The sequence below is a fragment of the Stigmatopora argus genome, chromosome 20, assembly GCF_051989625.1.
Source record: "Stigmatopora argus isolate UIUO_Sarg chromosome 20, RoL_Sarg_1.0, whole genome shotgun sequence".
NCBI lineage: Eukaryota > Metazoa > Chordata > Actinopteri > Syngnathiformes > Syngnathidae > Stigmatopora > Stigmatopora argus.
The window spans coordinates 3,114,180-3,135,120 of record NC_135406.1 but is presented as its reverse complement, the minus strand read 5'-3'; the positions used below and the strand labels follow the sequence as shown (position 1 = coordinate 3,135,120).

The following is a 20,941-nucleotide window of genomic DNA, read 5'->3' as shown; positions in this document are numbered from 1 at the left end:
TTCTGTTTTGCCAACTCTTCTCAAAGAAGTTTCCAGTGGAGGTTTCAATCTGCAGTCCAGTTTACAATTTTTGTCCTCCACTCTAGGTTTCCTCAAGAGCCGCGATCGTACTCATCAGAAGTTCTACTCGCAGCTCACCAAGACTCAGATATTCATCCGCTTCATCGAGGAATGCACTTTTGTCAGCGACAAAGACACCGGCTTGGCCTTTTTCGACGACTGTGTCGAGAAGGTGATTGCGAGAACTTCATCGGGCTGTTTATTCTTTCCTACCGCTTTTTCTTACCGTCCTGTCGTCTGCTCTGATTCATTCTGTTGGCTCTGTTCTCCTTGTACTTCTTGCAGCTTTTTCCCACGTACAAAAACACTGGCAAGGCCATCAAGGTGATTGCCTTTGCTTGAGTGAAAGGTGTATTTAAAGTTAAAATAATGAAGAATTTGTCCTAACGTTCCTACTTGGCCTGTCTTAACCTCCTACGACCTAAACTCTTGCAAGGCATGCGTTTTTATTTTCTGTTTTGATATTTAGGCTAATTAGGACCTGATGATCTTTTTACCTGATGTAGTTACTGAGAAAAATGATGTCCACATCACAAGTGGACGCCAGGCCCTTGTAGTCCAAAATGTAACATTGTAGTCTTTGACAACCAAAAAATGTGATGTCCAGGTCATAAGAGGTTAATGACCTTTTGTTTCTACCTGGCGTGCTATTTCAAAGCCGTGGCAGTTTTTGCGGACGCTCATGCTCGTCTTTCCGTTCTTCAGGTCGAGGGGGAATCTTCAGAGGACGCCAGACTTTTGGAGCTGGATGAGTCGCAGAAGAGCGAGCACACGGTTTTCGTGATGCCTCCCGAGCCTCCGTCCCAGGATGAACCGCACGCCGTATATACGTACGGCGACCTTCGTAACACCTAAAGTCCCAAACGGCGCCCGTTGACAATAATTTACGGACTATAGAAGTCACAATATTTCTGTAGTTTGCCTAGCCTGGCAACTTCTATTGATAAAATGCTCCATTTAATGAGTTGTTTCTCCAGAATACGAATACAAAGTGCCATATGTAAATTCATCAACTCAAAACTGCATTTCAACTCGATCCTTCTCCACATCTAGTTACAAAGGTTTCCCCTGGCTAAAGTTGGAACTTTTTGACCGTCCGAGAGAGCTGCGTCCGGCAATCAGCACCAGAGCAGCGGGTGCCAGTCTTTCCAGCAGCCCCGCGCTACTGGCAAAGCGGACCAAGCAGGTGTAGTACCTCAGGATTATGGAGTGGAAAAACGTGCCATGCTCAAAAATAAGCTCTCTTTCTTTATTTAATGGGTGGGTTTGTGTGCTCCAACCCTAACAGGAGATCAAATTGGCATACAAATTGGCCAAGCGCTTCTACGGGAACCCTCAGCTGTGGGCCCGCTGTCTTTTCAGCCACTGTTACAGCCTGTGGTTCATCTGTTTGCCGGCGGGAGTGCGCCTAGCCAAATCCAAAAGCCGAGCCATGCAGCAGGCGTACAATGTCCTCTTGAAGATGAGGACGTCTGAGGTGGAGGTGTTGGATGAGGTTTGTATCTTCTAAATGGGCTCTACTTTAAGTTAATATGACAGCAAGGGACTTGATATGATAAGATAATGAACATAAAAGAAAAAGTCCATATCCATGACTTGAGCATCTTTATGGCAAATTCCTTCCTTCTTACCTCCGTCGCTGTCAGGTTTGCTACAGGGTCGTGATGCAGCTGTGTGGAATTTGGGGTCTTCCCGTGATGGCCGTGAGAGTGCTGGTTGAGATGAAGAGAGCCGGCGTCCGTCCCAACGCCATCACGTACGGGTATTACAACAAGGTAGCGCGAGATTACCCGTAGACAGTTGGCGCATGCCGACCCTGGACGACGCCGCCTAAGACCGACGCTCCCCCCGCAGGCCGCCTTGGAGAGCCCGTGGCCCAGTCGAAACCGCAGCGGCCTTTTTATGTGGACCAAGCTTCGCAACGTACTCCGTGGGGTCGCCCAGTTCAAGCAGGCTCTGAGCCACTCTCCGTCCGGAGACCGGCCCACAGTCTCAAAAACCGGTGGGTTCGCTACGTGATCGAGAGATTTTCATAAGTCAGGGTTGCCAAACTCCTTTATTGTTACGGCCCACCTCGTTGTGATGGCTTCATTTGGATGGCCTTTATGTCTAACAACCGGTACTCGGACGTTTCGTCGAAAAACGTTTGGTCCCCGGACGTTTGGTAGAACGGACGTTTGGTCGCCGGGTTGTTACTGTTGAAACCAGCTCTCAAAATTATAATCATGAGAGAGAGAGAGTTTAATATCAAAATATCAACAGTAAACTCTCTGTCATAATTTGACAGCGAGTGAACCCGGCGACCAAACGTCCGTTCGACCAAACGTCCGTTCGACCAAACGTCCGTTCGACCAAACGTCCGTTCGACCAAACGTCCGTTCGACCAAACGTCCGTTCGACCAAACGTCCGGTCGACGAAACGTCCGGTCACGCTAGCAACCAAGGCTACTAGCTTGAACTGACCATTAAACTTTTATCAAATAAATCCACAGCAGATTTGAACCTGGAAGAAAATCTCTATGCCCGGAGCCAACAAGCAGGAGACGCCGAACACGAACGCTGTCACACAAGTAAAGCTCCTTTCAGAAAAAAATGACCGATACATGGAGACCAATGGCGTGAAGGCCAATAAAATGTCTGTTTCCGCCATCTACAGGTAGTCAGTCTGATCAGGGCTACGGCTCCAAGGACGAGTTACATCAGGAGACGGCCGACCAGTCCCATTCGTCAGACCTGACTGATAAGACAAAGAAGAGCAGAAAAAAGCATAATGGTATTTCTAAGAATTGATTACCTTTTAAAAAGCTTTCCACGTCATCACCGATTGATCTAACCTCTACACACTGACGTCGATGGACGCGTGTTTTGTTACCAGTGGGTGACGTTTCTGGATCCGCGGACAGCGCCGTGGCAGTCGCAGAGCCTCCCGGTCTTGTCGACGCGCCTCCGTCCGTACCCAGTATCGTGAGATTGTCTACTGGGAGCTTTGACTCCGGCGATGAATCAGGTAAGGGGCAAACGAGTTTGAATTAAGAGACGACGGGGACGACCGTAAATGTTCGCAAAATGCTCCGCAGTTAAAGGAAAGCTCTTCCGAAGACACAGCATGGCGGACGACGTGTCTCTCCCCGAGGACGACGGCTCCACGATGGCGACCAAACCGCCTCAGAATCCGCGGAAGAAACCCTTTGCGGAACGCAGCCGAAGTTTTAGCACCGAAACGCGGGCCGGGATGCTCTCCGAAAAAGGCGTGGACCACATGGCCGGCCAGCTAGGCGCCGACGCCCGCATCCTGGCCGCGGCGCTCTCCACCGGACAGACGGCAAACGGCGCCGGTGGTGTGGCCAAGGCGCTTTTTCAGGACCTGGAGGAAGAACCCGAAGACGTGAATCTGGACAAGGAAGAGGACCAATTTGAGAAAATTAAGAGTGGCTACGAAGGAATGATAAAGAAGAGGGAGGGGGAACAGAGCGAAGCAAACGAAGACGAGTCTTTGGTCCGTGCCGTTGGCCTGGAGAGGGCGGACGTGGAGGCGGGTGCGGATCCGCTTTCACTCCTGATGTCCGCCAGCCAAGAATTGGACACCGCCAAGAGCCGGGAGCCCCCTCGCTCCGACAATCCCGTGGCGTCCCGCAACCTGGCGGAGGAAATTGAAACGTACATGAGCTTGCGGAGCCCCCTCGGCGCCAAGTCCGCCAGCATGGAGCTGGAGAGAGCACGGGGAGACTCCGCCGACGGACCGCGGCCCAAACCATCTTTGGAAAGGAGGTCTAGCCTTCCCGCCCCTCCGCCGCAAACGCCCACGGACTCGCCGGCCGCCGCGCCCAAGCGCAGCCCCGCCGCCGTCACCCGCTCCAAAACGTTTGCGGCCAAAACCAAGCCGCCCGTCGGCAGGAGCGCCAGCCCTGCCGTGAGATCGCCTTCTCTGGCGCCGCTGATCAAATCGTCTCAGGGGGGCTCGCTGGGCTCGGTCATCAACTCCATCTCGGCAATGAAAATGGACAACTTGCTCTCCGGGCCCAAAATGGATGTGTTCAAATCCGGAATGAAGCAGGCGGCTAACGTGGCCAACAAAATGTGGGTGGCCGTCGCCACGGCTTACTCGTACTCCGACGATGAGGTGAGCGTCTCGAACGCGGCGTTTTCGAGCCACGGACGCGGTTTGCTAACTCCTCTTCCCGCAGGAAGAACAAAGTCCAAGCGGAGGAGGCTTCCCCGCCAGCCTCGACGAAAACATGTTGAGCAGGCACGACATGGAGGACGTTCCCGAAAAAGGGGCCGCCCCGAGTTTGGCGGCCAACGGTCTGAACCAGAGCTGCACCAGCATCGGCAGCAGCAGCGGTAGCAGCGACACGGGCCGAGGGACGCAGCACACGCGTATGTGGCTAACAAAATTAGCACCCTAGGGCAGTGGGAAAATGATCTGTTGTTGAAACGCTTTTGCTTTTACTAATGGCATACTGAAGAGAAGTGAAAAATGCTGACATGCTAAGCTATTGCTAATGGCCGAGCAATTTGAAAGCGTTGTTCTCTTCCCATCCGCAGACGGAACTCCCGGGCGAGCGGGCAAAGCCCCCGACTCGGAGCAGGGCTCGTCGCACCATGCCTCCTCCTCCAGCATCTTCCAGAACTACGCGTTAGAGGTCAAAAGCGGAAGGCCGTCACCTCCCGTCCCGGTCAAACACATTTTGATTTATCGTCTCCGTAACAGGTGCTGATGTCCAGCTGCTCCCAGTGTCGCTCGTGCGAAGCGCTGGTGTACGACGAAGAAATCATGGCGGGATGGACGGCCAACGATTCCAACCTCAACACAAATTGTCCGTTCTGTCGTGCAGCCTTCCTTCCACTTCTACACATTGAGTTTGATGACTTGCGCACGATGACCGGGTAAGTCAAGTCAATTCATATTTATTTTTTTGCCTTGGCATTTCCCCACCTTTTACCATCCTTCTTTCAGATTCTACATGAATCCCAGCGCATCAGGAGACAGTATTCACAGTTCAACCGGCGTCCAGGCATCCGCTCCCGGTGACTCTAAGACACAAGAGCACATTGATTTTCCCGAGGAAGCAAAGGAGACTCTGGAAAACAGCCCCGCAGCACATAAGAATATGATTCCAGTGCCACCGCAATCCGACCCACTGGGTCTCTTGGAGCACCAGGCGTCAGCGAAAAGAAGCGGCGGCACATCGCTGACGCGCAGCAACAGTGTCGGCGGCCCGCTACAGTGCCTGGACTCCCCCCTGAGACCCGCTCACGGCGTCTCCACCACGAGCCTCCCGGGCAGCTTGCACGAGGTGCCGGTAAGTACCAAAACCTGCCCCATCTAAACCACGTAGTAGCACCTTCTGCTCACCCGCCCCGCGACTGACCGACAGGACGGAATGGCGGCCAAAAGGCCAAACCCCAAGCCCGTGTCTGTGCCCTACCTCAGCCCCTTGGTGCTCCGCAAGGAACTGGAGACGCTCCTGGTGAATGAGGGGGACCAGGTAAGCAGTGGGGACATCAGGGGGAAAAATGATGATCTTAAGCTCAATATTATTGTACTGCCACACAGGTGATTTACACCCACAAGTTCCTCAGTCAGCATCCCATCCTCTTCTGGAACCTGGTGTGGTATTTCCATCGCCTGGACCTGCCCACTCACCTACCCGGCCTCATCCTGACCTCCGAACATTGCAACAACGGCACGCAGGTCAGAAGTTCTCCATATCTCCTGGTGTTTTCAGCAGTGGGGGTCATTGGAGATTTATTTTTGTCCGTATAGCTGCCGCTGACGTCTCTGTCCCAGGACAGTAAGCTAGTATTCATCCAGATTCTTTGGGACAACATCAATCTTCACCAGGAGGCCGGATTTCCCCTTTACCACCTGTGGAGGACCTTGTGTGGGTAGAAAAATATGCATATGTTTTAACACTATTTTTTTTTTTGTGAAATTACACGCACTCGTAGTACAAGTGCACGCAAGTACACGTAGTACAAAATGTTAGACGTATTTCTGAAAACCTATTTCATATCCAATTAGATGAATAATTGACGTGCAAATCTTAGATATTACTCCTTAAACACATTGACGGCGATAGACGTCAGAATAATTTGAGGTCGTCATTTGGCCGTCAAAGGCAGCCGATGAGTAAAAAGAAAAAAAAATCCCTTTTTAAGTGGAAAAGAAAGGCTCGTTGGCGCCGACCGATCACCAGGAGATCCGCACGCTCCTCAACACCATCGTCCGCAACATCCAGACCAACGACATTTACGGCCCCATTAACTTGCTGATCCGAGAGATCAAACGCCGTCCGGAGGACGTAAAGCGTCAGAGGTACCCGCCTTTTTGATTTCCAATATTTCCGCCGCTTGTTGTCTTGACTTGTTTCCATTCCAACTTCTCTTTAGGAGCATTTACAGAGAAATCTTATTCCTCTCCGTCGTGGCATTGGGACGAGAGAACATCGACATCGGTGAGAGAATGAAGCGCCTCCTTGCTATTTTATTCTGGCCAGTTTTAAACGGACTTTGTGCTCTCCGCAGAGGCTTTCGACAGGGAGTACCAACAAGCTTACGACGAACTTAGCGCCGAGCAACTCAAGTCTCTGGAGCAAATTGATCGTCCACCCAGCGCCAGCATGCAGTTCTGCCTTAAAAGTTTCAGCACCCCGTTCATCTAACCGACAAGTGGGTCTTAAAGAAAACTGTTAAAGCATTTATTCTATTTTTTTGCTATCAAATGTTTCGCGATTACTTTTACTAGCGAAGCGTTTCACGTCAACCAGTATCCACTTTTGCATCGCTCGTAGTATTCGGTCGTTTAAGTAGAATACCAAAGTGGATCTCAAAATTTTGGAGCTTTCTGTAAATTTAGTGAACTGTTAACACGTCCACGGAACTTCATCTTCCACTGAAGAAACAATACCGTACAATGCCCACTTGTCGGCGCTATTTCTCTGCTGAGAGTATTTACTGGGCAAAATGTGACCTATTAGTTGACAATTCTTAGTGCACTTTGTTGAAAAGAAAAAGTTACTCATTAATTGGTGTTGTAACCGAAATGAGCAAATGCGTGGACAAAAATGCTAATTTTTGGACACAATTTATGAACTGGTAGCTGAGCGGTCCGTATATCTTTGGGCAGTTAAGCCCTGATTCACACATGTTTTCGTTAGCTTGCGGCTACAAGTTAGCATTTTGTGCACAAATGAACAGCTAGCTTTTCTGTCCTATATAGATGTTTTTGTGTACTTTTTACAGTTCCTCCACAGGAGGTCGATTTGGCGATATTGCTTAAGTGTTGCGTGGTGTTTAAGTACTGCTGATTTACAAAATTGAAAACATTCCACACCATGTAGCGCAATGAAGGAAGCGCACGGACATAATGGCGTACATTCCACTTTCCAAACTGATCAAGCCCAGGTGAAAATGACCTCACTGCGAAATCTTAACTTGTTCATCATTCGAAACGTACAAAAAAAATGATTTTCTATTTATTTTTGTATTATTGACATAGAAATTGCAGTCATTCTAGTAACTTTCTTTTTTAAAATGACTAATAACCATTTTAATGTTTGAGATTTCAACTTCTTGTCTTCTCAAAAGTGATCTCGACGTCCTATCGTAGAGAATTGAATGTCAACTACAACAAAAAAGGATGCTGCAATAAACAAGTATGTGAAAGAACCAAAAGGTGTTTTTCCTAGGAGCCGTCACTTTGATGTTTTGATTTGGTCTAATCCATTTGTTCGGTGTTTACGCCAAACAGAAATATCTCTCTTAATCGTTTGACTTGTGTATTATCGTCGTCGCGCCCCGAAATTCACATCTCTTCGCTCTATTATACATGCATGCAAATGTAGGAGTGTGTCTGTAAACAATAGAGTTGATTAAGCGTCGCACGGCAGTGACAGCGCCTCGCGGAGATGATTAATGATGCTCCGTTTAATGTGATTAGTGCATTAATACCTCCTGTGATGGCTGAGACTGGCTAACTCTGTGAAAGGTCAGCCTACGCAAAAATACACACAATCGCGTGCATGTACACACACTCGCGGGTCGTACGACGTTTGCTGTTAGGCAGTCATTTTCTCGTTTCGCGTCATGTTCCGGTATAAACGTGCGTTTGTGTCTGTTTAATGCTAATATAACATCGTTAGCATATCTAACGTATTTAATCTAGGTTAAATTTTGCGCTACACTTGAACGTGTTGTCACCTTATGCTACTTGATGAGCGAATTGTGTCGCTTTTTGAGCGTAAAAGCAATTAAATTGTGTGTGCGCGCATCGCTAATATGTTGTGCTCGTACACCATTAGTGGGTGTTGACAGCTCATGATTGATCTCATCGTTTCCCCCTCCAACAACCCAATGTGTGCGTACGTTTTTAATCATTAGGAGAGTTTTGGAAGGATAATGACGTTCTCAGTGGTGCTCTCTTGTGGTTAAGCCTTGTAGTTTTTGTCCGGGTTCTCACTAGCCAGCTTTTTCAATCATCTCAATTCAAAGTAGGATTTTTAAAAAGTTCTGAATTTCAATTGAACCATTTGACCAGGACAGAAAAGCTCTTTAAAAATCAGCTCATTTAGAAATGTTATCGTCACACCGGCGAGCTTCCTGCTGGTGTACATTGTGTTTGCGATAATGTCGCGGGAATTAACGCCCTCCCTCCGGCCTTCCATCGCGGTCGTTAGAACGACAAAAGCCCGGGGACGGATGGTGGCCGATAAGAGCCGCCGACGTCGCTTTCACCTTCCCGGTGTTTTATTGAGCTCACCTTGACGGAGGCCTCGCGGGGTCCCGCTTCGACCTTGGCGATCTAACGTCGGCCAATAACTCACGGCGGTGTCGCGACGAGGTTCTCGGGATGCCATCGTTCCCGCGCCGCTTCCGATTTGTGGAAGGTTTTGGGCACCCGCGAGGTCGAGTTCATAAATAATACATGCATTTAAATAGTGTGAAAGTCTTTTTTTTCATGGCGTACGGTTTAACTGCCTGTTACACTCGCACGTTTGCCGGCTTATTCATTTTAACGCTAATTAACCTAGCACTAATCATTTGGCCTTAGTGCGTGTGTGTAAACTAATTTGATTGGCAGATATGATGGATTGTGGCGGCGGAAGATAACGACAGCGAAACGTCTCTTGAAAGTACTCGGTAATTCGGTCTGGCAACAGATCAATAATTTTTTCCAAGTCAATTTCCCTGCTTTCTCTGTTCTCGAGTTTGATTGGAGGTGGTGGCTAGCATTGCAGTTTTTTGTTGTTTTGTTTTTTGACAGTGCACAGTCATCGTACATTAGCTTTTGTTGAATTCTTATAAAGAGCAGTCATATTAGACTGGCACCATTCCTGTATTTTCCTCAGAATTGTATTTTATTTTCCTAAATTGTTCTAAATAAGATGTGTTCCCTTCTTTTTTAAATGCCAAAATATGTATATATGTATACTCTCATTCAGTGGCGGTCCGTGCATTTTCTCGTAGAGCCTTCAACGGGTAAAATCCACTTCCTAGCAGCATTTAATGATTAAATACAAACACTGAAGCTTTTCAGATATCAGAACCGGGCCCACAATTGAAATATTATTTAGGGCCTTGAGGCAGATTTCTGACCCTGGCAACAAATAATGGCTGAAATGTGATTGGTTAAATGCTTCAATATGAAAACACACATCTGGAAGCAGTGCAACCTGGGGGAAAACCAATGAAAGGAAGCTAACAGACAATTTGGAATTATTTCATAAGTATTGATGGACAAAATTTAATATATGATTCAGATATTTCTTAGGCCAGCAGAGAAGGCCTTGAAGGCCCTGACGGCCCGCCACTGCACTCATTACTCTATTCCACCCGCTGTAGCTGTTTGGTAATTTGTTAGGGCACCGTTACTGAGAGTACTTAGTAAATTTTACTTCATGTATTTTTTATCTGAAAATGCAATTGCTTTTTCTTTGTTTCAATGCATTTTTTGTTTTGTTTTTAATTCTGTCTCAAGAATAATGTATAGGGAAGACACACATCCTATGAATGCATTTTGTCTCCTTTTGAGAGAGCTGTAAACAAATTCCAAAACGTATCTGAAAGCGGGACAGGCGTGCAACCCGACGGCAGCCATCATCACTCAACGTGGCGACTTGGCTGCCGGCAAAGGCGACGCGAATACCCGTTTTCCTTTTTGGCCAACAAACCACATCGTAGATGATGCGAATGACCAATTTGGACGGGCGGTCGTTAGCATCCCTGAAGTTTTTAGTGTAACTCCGTCCTGCCAATCCTTTATCATTCCATCTAATGTCGTGGTGGCGTTCTGGCGTTCTTCCTCCGCGCTTCCCATCAAGTCTGTTCTTTCCGGATGAGCGGCTTTTATGTGGCGTGTGATAAAGGAGAAGAGCGGGGGATGAAGGGCAGAGCGGGAAGGAGAGGTGGAGGACGGCGGGACGGACCGACGGGAAAAACGCGCAGGTTTGTGACGCCGTTCCTGTTGTGCTCTTAAATCAAAGCAGCTATTTTCTGTCATTCCAGTGACGAGTTTGTCTCCAGCGGACGAAAAGCGGCAAACTTCCAACGCGACACACGGCAAGTTACCGCAGTAAAAATCTTTCAATGCGACAAGCGTAACTTAATACTGTTTTCTCCACTCGGCCCAGGGGTCGCTCTCTCCCGCTCTCTGCGCTTCAGTTTCCGCGAGGTAACGTCATCCTCCTTTTTTTTTTTCAGTCAGTCGGAGCGTCTCTGTGTAATGGGATTACACGGGATTACAAAAAAAGCAGCCGGTTTGTAATCCACACCACTCAATCGCATTTACGCGGGAGTAATTCCTCCTCGCTGCTGTTTTTAATCGACTTTCGCCACGACCGTCTCCTGGCGTCAATTATAGTTTGCTTTCCAACGGCCGACCTTCGTCAAGTCAAAGGTCAACGTGAGCCGCTCTGTTCGTTCGGCGTGGATGAGCGTGAAACAACAGACTTGTTCGGGACCGGCTGCTTTTTTTGTGGGACTTTCAAATTTGATGCAAAACAATTGGTCTTAAAAGAACGCTGATTTAATTCCCTTATATAGTGAAATATATGAATATATGATGTATTGGATTGGATAACTTTATTCATCCCGTATTCGGGAAATTTCGTTGTCACAGTAGCAAGAGGGTGAGGATACAGACACAGAAAAGGCATTTTAGACATAAATATATAAGTAATAAGTAAGTTAATAAATAAATACATGAATAAATATATAAATAAATAAGCGTGTCTCTGAAGTATATATATATATATACATACATACATACATACATACATATATATATACATATATACATGTGTGTATATATATATACATACATGCATATATACATACATATATACACATATATATACATATATATATGTATATATACATACATATATACACATATATACATATATTAGTATATAGATATACATACATGCATATATACATATATATATACACACACACATATTAGCACATATATATGTATATATATATATACACACACATAGATGTGCATGCATACGGTAGGTCTTAACACTCGTATGTAGGTAGATGTTATTTCACGGCAATTTCAGTGCCTTAGACTATTATTCATTTGTGAAGGCGGTCTCGATAGGAATGGAACTCTTATCTCAAGGCAGGGCTGGATCGCAAAGCCGACTCAATGAAGCTCACAAGTCAAGGTAATCCCGTCGCAACTTTCTTGGAGAGCGTCTCGGACGCAAAAGTTGTAGAGGTGGGCGGAGTTGGCCTCGAGGCACCTCCTCCCCCCCGCGCACGCTCTCTCCTCTAATTGGTCTCTCCTAGCATCGCTCAGAGCGGCAGGGGGCGGGGCCAGCCCCGAGCGAGCGTCGGCGTCCCAGTAGTTCGCACTCGCGGAGAGAGACGCGGACGACTCCGAGCGCGAAGGCTTGGCGAGCGGGGACGGACGCGTGAGTCGCGACGACTCCCGGCGAGCGCAGGCAAAACAAAAGCAGGAGACTCCCGCCCAGCATGTCGTTGCCCGGCTCCCCCTCCCTCCTGGCGGCGGCATCCAGCGCTCCGACTCCGGCGGCGCTCTACCGCACGCCGCCCGAGACGCCGCACTCTTCGGCGGCGGCCACCAGTCCTCCCCACGGCAACCCTCACTCGCCGCCCGGCTTCCTTCCCGGCTCGGGCAACGGCCCGGCCCCCGCCGCCCCGCTGGCGTCCGGGCTGGGCGCCCTGGGAGCGCTAGGCCTGACCCCGAGCTCGTCGGCCCCGGCGCCGTGCGGCGAGTGCAAACTGGTGGAGGTGCACGGCGTCAAGGTGGCCAGCTTCGGCGCGGCGGGCCAGGAGCTCATCTGTCTGCCGCAGGTGTTCGACCTCTTCCTGAAGCACCTGGTAGGGGGTCTGCACACCGTCTACACCAAGCTGAAGCGGCTGGACATCGCCCCCGTGGTGTGCACCGTGGAGCAGGTCCGAGTCCTGCGCGGCCTGGGCGCCATCCAGCCCGGCGTCAACCGCTGCAAGCTGATCTCCAGGAAGGACTTTGAGGTCCTCTACCAGGACTGCACCAGTGCCAGGTCAGTGCCACGTTCTGGTCAACTCCTCGAAAGTAGCGGCCCACTCTCGCGACCCGGTTAGAAGTTCGAAACGTTCCAAAGCATCCTTCGCGCTCGACAAAATTCCCAGCGGCGGACGTCAGATGCGATAACGAATCATGCGAATGCACATGCAAAAACACAGCTGGGGAGCCATTGTTGCTGAACACACACCGCCCCCCGCTTTTCAAATCATATTGACATTCCTCCGGTGACCCCATCGCCACTGCCCAACCTCTTTTCACATGCCGGGAAAGGGGGAAACGTTCAAAGAAAGAACAACTCCCGACGGGGGCTTGGTCTTCTACAGGGGGGGGAAAAAAAGTTGAAAAATGACGTTTGATTTTGTCAACTTGAGCTTTGTCCTTCAGACGAGCACAAACGGACCAATGAATGGATAGCGAGCGGCGGGTGGGAGAGGGAGAGAGCTGATGTCAAGTGTTATTCCGGGCTCTTCTTATCGCGACGTACATTTTGAGTGTGTGTGTGTGTGTGTGTTGCGCTCTTTTGCTGTCGTCGTAGTAATTATTTTGTGTATTTCTTCGAACAGAATTAGTACGGTTGAAAGTACCATTTTTAGCAGCAAAAAAAGTTGAAATGAACCCATTCGTCATTTGGCTTTCTTTGTTTTTAGTGTTGATCAAGAAATAAATGGAAGTTGTGAATAGATATGGATCATAGAATTGCTTATGGCGTGGTTGAGAAATGAAGACGGAGACATCAATAGTCAGAAATCTGCTTTTTCAACTGTTTGTGTGTGTGTGTGTGTGAGTGAGTGGGGGGTTACCACATGGCTACATGTTTAAAATCAGGCACTTAAGTCTTGTTCCTGAGGTGACATTTTGAGGGAGGAGATGGCGAGGGGCCACGGTCGGCGCCAGGATGGGGGGTTGAACGAGTGGGCGGGGCCCAAGCAAATGGCTAGAGTGGAGTAGAAGGTCGTGTGTGTGTGTGGTGGAGAAGTCAGGATTTTAAATGTGTAAAGAGATGCGGGTGAAATTGTTCCACAACTCAGGAACTCTAATCATGGTCATTTTTGGGCAAATTGTCTGATAGCAAGAAGGAAAAGGTCTTTTCTACTTGTTGATGACATATGGGTCACTTTGTATTTTTAGTGCAGAATTGTCTTGGTGGGATATGGAAAAAAAATGCGAATTCGACATGAAAAAAGTCTTTGATGTCGTGACCGTGGCTTTAATTGGAGCAAGCGATATTCTTTCCCTCTCGAATTTGGCGTGGGCTCGTCGGGATCGAACACGATGCAGGTGGAGGAGCAGGTAGCAGAACGTTGTCGTCAGCAACAAGATTATTTGATGCCCGCAAACACACACACACACGCATACACACACACTCACTTATGTGCACTTAGCAGATTGGTTTGAAAATGGCATTAGGGAGCGTCACAGTGCTTTTCCGCTCGTCCGCCAGGTAATCTCGCCGTCGCGAGTCACCCTTTCACGTACGTACTTTCCCTTAACTCCGACACTTTTTCTCTTCCTCAATCTTCTCGGCACCTTTTAACATCATTTTTACTGGTCTAAATGTATGGGTATTGAATCGGATTGGTATCGGCAAGATATCTTTAAAATAATAATATTTTTTGCCAATAGGAATGAATGAAAAATCCTGAATTTTAGGAGCCCAAGATCTGGCATTTCCACCCTATTTTTTTTTACCTGCTGCCCATCCCACTGATTTATGGCTGACACCAATAAGTCAAAGACAAACCAAGAAAAAGCACACACAAAACCTGCCGTCATTGTTCACTGTGAGTAGAAAATTACAGTGAGCTTGATGATGCGGTGACAAGCCGTCACAACCACGCACCCACTTTATTTTGTGTGTGTGTGTGTGTGGTTGTGTTCGGGTACTAAACGTGCGTCTCCATCCAGACCACCGAAGCCCATCCGTCTTCATGTTGTTGTCACCCGTCGTCTTTCCCGTGAAAACAAAAGAAACCCCCATAAAAATGAACCTGGGTGGCATGACCACGGCGGTTAAACCCGCGCGCAAAAGCGCAAAACGTCCCCGTCGGAGCGACCACTGTTATTATTCTAATCACGGTGACGTCTTTTTAATGGCTTATTATACGTTTTGATTAATAACACAGTGTCTGGCTGCTTTTTTTTGACGGGCCCGCACACACAAACGATAAACAAGCCAAGGCGTACAAAAGGAGGGATAAAGTTTGTCGGCGCGCACACGCCTCTGTCATGTTTAATGACACGCTGTCCGCCGGAGAGGACGCGCGCTCGCACACGCGGCGGTTTTTTTACAGCTTTTTAATTGATTTCAGCTGCAATTATTTGGGTGCGTCGCCGGACTGACGTGGGCTCCCTGACATCTTTTCAAAGTTTTCCTAGAGTGAAACTTTCGTTAGCCACGTCCCGATTAGCTTGCCGATAACCAATCTAGTGAAAAGAAACATTTTGTTTACATACTTTAATATGTATTTACTTAGATGTATAGAAAATAATATGTTTGTGTTTTGGGTGGTTGGTGTTTTTTTGTTGTTGCAGTTTTCTAGTTATTTTTCGTCCTTTTTCTCGTTAGCCACGTCCCGATTATCTTGCCGATACCCAATCTAGTGAAAAGAAACATTTTGTTTACATACTTTAATATGTATAGAAAATAATACGTTTGTGTTTTGGGTGGTTGGCGTTTTTTTGTTTTTTGTTGCAGTTTTCTAGTTATTTTTTGGTCCTTTTTTTTCGTTAGCCACGTCCCGATTAGCTTGCCAATACCCAATCTAGTGAAAAGAAACATTTTGTTTACATACTTTAATATGTATTTACTTAGATGTATAGAAAATAATATGTTTGTTTTGGGTGGTTGGCGTTTTTTTTTTTTTCAGTTTTCTAGTTATTTTTTGGTCCTTTTTCTCGTTAGCCACGTCCCGATTATCTTGCCGATACCCAATCTAGTGAAAAGAAACATTTTGTTTACATACTTTAATATGTATTTACTTAGATGTATAGAAAATAATGTTTGTGTTTTGGGTGGTTGGCGTTTTTTTGTTGTTGTTGCAGTTTTCTAGTTATTTTTTTGGTCCTTTTTCTCGTTTTTCGCAGAATTTGAAAAACTTTTTTCAGGTTATTCAATATTTGTAGATTTTTTGGGGGGGTGTTTTTTGAGTCGTTCATTCATGAATTCGACTAGCGTTTGTTTTATGGTAAAAATGGACTAAAGCACAAAGGGGAAAAAGTATTGTATGGGTAAAATGTAAACAAAAATATTTACAATCTGAATAAAATGCTAAAGGCTAATTTAATCGTAAATAAAATGAGCGCCGTTTTAGTCATCTACAGCCTCATTAATCATTAATTTGTTATCTGCCTGTAACTGAAATGTAAATAGCCTGTTTAACCTCCACTTAAACATGTGTGTATGAGTGGGGGGTCGCTTTCAAGTTACAAAAGAAGTTAATTAAAAATGAAAAAGGAGAGCGCAGAGAGGAGGAGGAAAAGGACGGCTTGAGTGGACGGAGGGCGAAAGGGGGGGGGCGCTTTTATTGAAAACTGGTGGACAAACACAGCGTAATTGGCTGGGGCCGTGGGGGCTAAAGGGGGGCTTCAAAGAAGCCAGACCAATGGCAGCCAATGAAGAAAGAGTGCAAAGATGAGGCAGAAGAAAAGAAAAAAAAATGTTGACTCGGACGTAGTGCGTGTCAAACCTACACAGACCTTAAAACAATCCGCCAGGTGAACTTTTATAGAAAACTACACACTTGTGTGGAATCCCTCGTGTGTTTTTTGTCAATTGTGTGTGTGTGTGTGTGTGTGCACGCGCAGTCGTAATGGTGACATCTGCACCGTTGGCTAAACAGCTTGCAAATATGCTGATAAAAACAATGCCGGCGGCCAAATTTACACCTCCTATAAAAGCCACGCGGATCAACGCTCACGCACACACAAATAGACACGCCATAAATCTGGCAATAATACGTCCTCCGTGTGCGCGCCTTTGCCTTTATTGCGCTTTACGAGACGGCCGGAGCGTCGATGTAAGCAAGAATGTGCACGTTTGTCTCCAAAATGACAGCCTTTTTTTTTTGCAATATCAAACTCTAGGCCGGTAAATAAATATACTTGCGAGAAAGTTTGTTGCCGTAGCCCGTTTTAGCTTCCGAGTCGTGTACTTTATTTTTTTTTTGTCCTTGTAGAAGGTAAATTTGGACATGGGAGCTATTCTGTTATGGCCGTGACACAAACGGCGGAATAATGTCAGTGTAACAAGCGCACAAGTGTCTAAATTGAAGGCAAGAATGTGAATCGGCACTCGGGTCTCATGTTTCCGCCTCCTCCCCCAATCCCTTGGTTCGCCTCCTCGTCTGCGCTCGGAATTAGACAATGAAAACAATGACATTGGTGTCTGTTTCTTTCTAGTTGAAAAAAAAATCCCCCACTTGGCGGTGACCTGCTCGCCGGCATTCTCCCGCCCCTCGCCGTTCAGAGCGCGAAAGCGCCGTGTCATTTTCGCTCATTCATTTGTCTTCTTCCTTTATGTGGGATTTCATGCTCCAGCTGCTCCGTTGTCCGCTCGGGAAAGTTGCTTTGGCGTCCGCGTAGTTGGAAAATCAAGGAGCGCTGGCTGAAAAACTATTGTTCGGAAAGGGGACTCCGTCGAGAGCCGGGCGGAACGCCGGCCGGCCGGCCGGCGTCCCATAATACGTCTCTTGTCCATTTGATTTAGGCCATCCATTCATTGGGGCGTGTCATTTTTGTCTAGGGTTCGTAGCGACATTATTTTGGCATTTAAAGTGCTGTGTGCGGTCGATTGGTGGCGGTCTTTTGGTGGCGGTCTTTTAGTGGCGGTCTTTTGGTCGCCCCGACTGCGACAACGGGCGACCAAAAGACCGACGACCAAAAGACCAGCGCCAAAACAAGGTAAAACAACACGGTCTACGCATCAATAAAAGCCAACAATGGCCATGAGCAGTTTCACTGTGTAGAAGAGTTTGTATGTACATGCATTGTCCCTTTAAGAAGCCACGTCTGTCAGGGTCTTGACAAGTTCTCCAACAAAAAAACAATAAAAGTCCGGGAAATTTGGAGCTTTTCTTTAGCCTAATAATTACTAGGGCATTAAGTATGACTAAATAGTCATTCACAGTTTGTATTTAGGGAATTTGAGCAACGATTTAAATGGTAATTATCAATAACCTTCCGGGCGACCAATCGACCGTGTACCTTAAAGTGCAATCTTGGCACCAGTGGTAAAAAAAAAAAAGGTATTGCTAGCATCGTTGCGCGTTTCTTAAGTGTTTGTTTGATGATTTTTTTAAATCATGGATAGATGGATTTTTGACTCATTTCTGCATTGGAGTGGACTGAATGTGTGGTTGATGAATCACTGTTTGGATGATTGGTTCCCGAGGGTCTTTCTTTAGCTAGCTCTTATTCCCCTCTCGGATTTTGCTCTCTCCCTCCGTTGTTGTTGTTTGCATTCTTAAGGGATTTCACAAATCTCCGCCACGTTTGTAGTTTTTGGGGCCCCGCCCATCCACGGCCTGCTATGTAAAGGGAGATGGAATGCGCGTCCTCACCGTTATCCCCCGTTTGTTTTCGTGTACTCGGCCATCGGCGGGTGGAACGTCGTTGGCGTGTGTTGAGAGCAGCTTTTCCTTTTTAGCAAATTAAAAGCGGCATATTTCCGTTTTTATCTGGTCTATCGTGCCGAATCAAAGCTGGAGTTTAAAGTCCGCATTGGCGGTGCTCTACCTGAAATGGTTTATTTAACCTTAAGCTTGCGATCCGTTTTTCAAGGGGAACTCATTGGCTGTGGAATCTGGTTGTGAGCGTTCTCACTCAGTCCAAAGTGACCTCCGACGTGGAGGAAGTCCCGACGCATTTCGACGGTCGTCTTTGCGGATTTTTGAGCTCGCCCTTTTCCCTTTAATGCGGAATGACACATCTGCTGGTGTAGGGGCTCTTGACGACTCGGGCCGTGTCACCTGATGTGAAGTGCGTTTGTCTTTTGGAGCGGAACGTTCCCGTCGACCTTTCCTCTTCCGGGACTGGCGACCGGCTTACGCTAGCTTCATTTGAATGCGTGTAAAGTTCATCAACTTGTTTCGTTTTGAACAGATACTTTAACGAACTGTGAAATGGTGACCGTGTCAAAAAAAAGTGAAAGCAGCCTGAGAACTGGTCGCTGTTAGTTCAGTATTGTAAAACTTTACAACTCTTGACCTATTTTATTAGATGACCCTTGACCTTAAGCGTGCGCCTTGTGCTTGTATGGCACTTCTCGTTTTTCAGACTGAGTTTTATATACCGTATTTTCACGACTATATGGCGCATCGTATTTTTAGCCGCAGTGTCAGTAACGAGTGCTATTTCTGTATTTTAAACACACAAAGGACGCACCGTTTTTTAGACGCATATATATTATATATTATATATGAATATCTAGGTGGGATATATAGTTATAGAGTTCTTGCACGCTTACACCCACATGCTAAAAACATGTTTTTAAAAAGGCAACGGAAGCAAAACTGAGTTGGGTTGTACTTTATTTAGCCATTTTACAACTTACTCACGTCATCATCACCCACAAATCCATCAAAGTCCTCATTTTCTGTGTCAGAATTGAACAATTGTCCAAATGAGTCATCGAAAACGCTGAGTTTTATACGTTCGTCCAGGCGGCCACAATCCATTCGCAAATAGTAGCTAGCTGGTAGCTAGCGTAACTTTTCCAACAGTGCTTTCCATGCTTCGTCAAGCTGTATTGATGTCGATGTACACAGGCCACAACCCATTGGGTGTATTAACAAAAGAACTACTACATATCCCAGCAGTCACTGCACAGTACTTTGTCTACGGGAAAATAGTAGAGTCGGTGTACCCTATCGACTGATTCATTTTATTTTATCGTGATAACAATTTTAATATTGGTCCATATATAAAGCGCACTGGATTATAAGGCGCCCTGTCTATTTTGGAGAAAATTTAAGACTTTATATGCGCCTTATAGTCGTGAAAATACGGTACGCTGATATATAAAATTTGCGCGCGTGTCTATTATAAGTTTGTCCATCCAATGTGAGCTAAACGCCCAAAGATGAGAATCCCAAATATGGTTTGAGTATGCGAATAGACAACAAAATGATTCTCATAAAAGCACAGGATGTTTCCAACTCCCCCAAAAATGGCTCGAGTATGCGTAAATCAACAACAACAATATATTCTTGGAGATGTAACGTGTGGTCATGACAGCACTGTAAGAGAGACGTGTGTGTGTCCGTGTGTGTGTGTGTGTGTCCACTGTGACCCAGCCTATACTAATATTGATTCAGCTGTCGGTGTTATACACGAGTCATAAAACTGGACTTATTGTAGGATCCAGGCCTTACCTTCTCACTGCGTGTGTGCGGACAGAAAGCACATGTTGAAACACACACACACACACACACACACACACACACACACATGAGTCGACGACACAATAATTCGACGTTTCATCTCTCGCTGCGCCGTCCTCCGATTCCCGTCGTCCTTTGTGCTTTGCTGCCTCCCTCGTTCCCGTCTCCTTATCCAAATAGAGGACACGGACAATCCAATAATGCCCCCCCGCCAACCCCCCCGCTTGTCTCTAGACAGCTGTGGCGTGTGTGTGTGAAGCACCGAGTCAGCAGAAAAAGGAGGACGACACCCTCCGAGGCGGACGGGAATGTCACGGAGGGGGCGACTGAAAAAAAAAAAGTGGAAGGGGGAGAAAACTCTGTGAGGACTTTGACTTTTATGGCTATTTTTCTTTTGATTCCCAGTTGCTATCGCTGACTGAGATAAAAGATGGCGGCGCCGAGGAGCGAGGGAGGACTTAAGTGATGGCGAGAGGAACAACACGTAGGGATCGAAGATGACAGGCGCTGGGCGAGTGAGGCGTGGAGAGAGAAAGAGAGAGAGAGAGTTAAAAGATGGGAGCGGGGCGGTAGGAGAGATGAGGCGATGCGAGGTGAGGTGAGCGTCCTTGCACTGTCAGAGGCGATCGATGGCACATCATTTACATTACACTGACTTAAGAGCCAGGGGATGGGGGGGCGGCAGGTGAGCGGGAATAGGGGGTCGGAAAAATTTAACTACAGTGAAATCCAGGGAGCATCATTTAAGTTTTTTTCCCCCCGAGTTCTGGGTAGCACTTTATATCCAAATCCGTCAACGTCGCAAACGCAATTTCCCTCCGTTAGCTCAATGGCCGCCATTGACGCCGCGAGCCGTCCAATCCGTTTTGACCGGGAGCTTGTCATCGTACTCAGATGGTCCCACTGTAGTTTCTGGCGGGTCTCATTCGCTTTCAATGGGGAAAAACGAGTCGCCAGGGGG

At 47.1% G+C, this 20,941-nt stretch overlaps 2 protein-coding genes across 5 annotated transcripts in view; both read left to right on the top strand.

Moving 5' to 3' along the window:
• The window catches only part of dennd4c (DENN/MADD domain containing 4C), a 14,359-nt gene extending 6,622 nt beyond the window's left edge, over positions 1–7,737 (top strand). The window contains exons 13-33 of one of the 3 annotated variants that reach the window (XM_077588077.1): positions 87–232; positions 346–384; positions 766–890; positions 1,114–1,246; positions 1,349–1,555; positions 1,707–1,835; positions 1,915–2,062; positions 2,556–2,630; positions 2,717–2,833; positions 2,936–3,067; positions 3,138–4,180; positions 4,245–4,437; positions 4,606–4,703; positions 4,772–4,947; positions 5,018–5,363; positions 5,439–5,549; positions 5,618–5,755; positions 5,828–5,945; positions 6,223–6,379; positions 6,454–6,518; positions 6,589–7,737. In XM_077588077.1, coding sequence (XP_077444203.1) covers positions 87–232; positions 346–384; positions 766–890; positions 1,114–1,246; positions 1,349–1,555; positions 1,707–1,835; positions 1,915–2,062; positions 2,556–2,630; positions 2,717–2,833; positions 2,936–3,067; positions 3,138–4,180; positions 4,245–4,437; positions 4,606–4,703; positions 4,772–4,947; positions 5,018–5,363; positions 5,439–5,549; positions 5,618–5,755; positions 5,828–5,945; positions 6,223–6,379; positions 6,454–6,518; positions 6,589–6,725 — 3,833 coding nt within the window. In that variant the 3' untranslated portion in view covers positions 6,726–7,737. Of the gene's footprint in view, positions 1–86; positions 233–345; positions 385–765; positions 891–1,113; positions 1,247–1,348; positions 1,556–1,706; positions 1,836–1,914; positions 2,063–2,552; positions 2,631–2,716; positions 2,834–2,935; positions 3,068–3,137; positions 4,181–4,244; positions 4,438–4,605; positions 4,704–4,771; positions 4,948–5,017; positions 5,364–5,438; positions 5,550–5,617; positions 5,756–5,827; positions 5,946–6,222; positions 6,380–6,453; positions 6,519–6,588 lie in introns of all 3 variants that reach the window. The other 2 variants (XM_077588076.1, XM_077588078.1) reach the window with 2 other exon arrangements.
• Positions 7,738–10,028: 2,291 nt separating this feature from the next.
• The window catches only part of LOC144065351 (dachshund homolog 1-like), a 29,516-nt gene continuing 18,603 nt past the window's right edge, over positions 10,029–20,941 (top strand). Inside the window, exons 1-4 of one of the 2 annotated variants that reach the window (XM_077588080.1) lie at positions 10,029–10,620; positions 10,692–10,732; positions 11,656–11,735; positions 11,860–12,596. In XM_077588080.1, coding sequence (XP_077444206.1) covers positions 12,046–12,596 — 551 coding nt within the window. In that variant the 5' untranslated portion in view covers positions 10,029–10,620; positions 10,692–10,732; positions 11,656–11,735; positions 11,860–12,045. The remainder of the gene's footprint in view (positions 10,621–10,691; positions 10,733–11,655; positions 11,736–11,859; positions 12,597–20,941) is intronic. The other variant, XM_077588079.1, reaches the window with a different exon arrangement.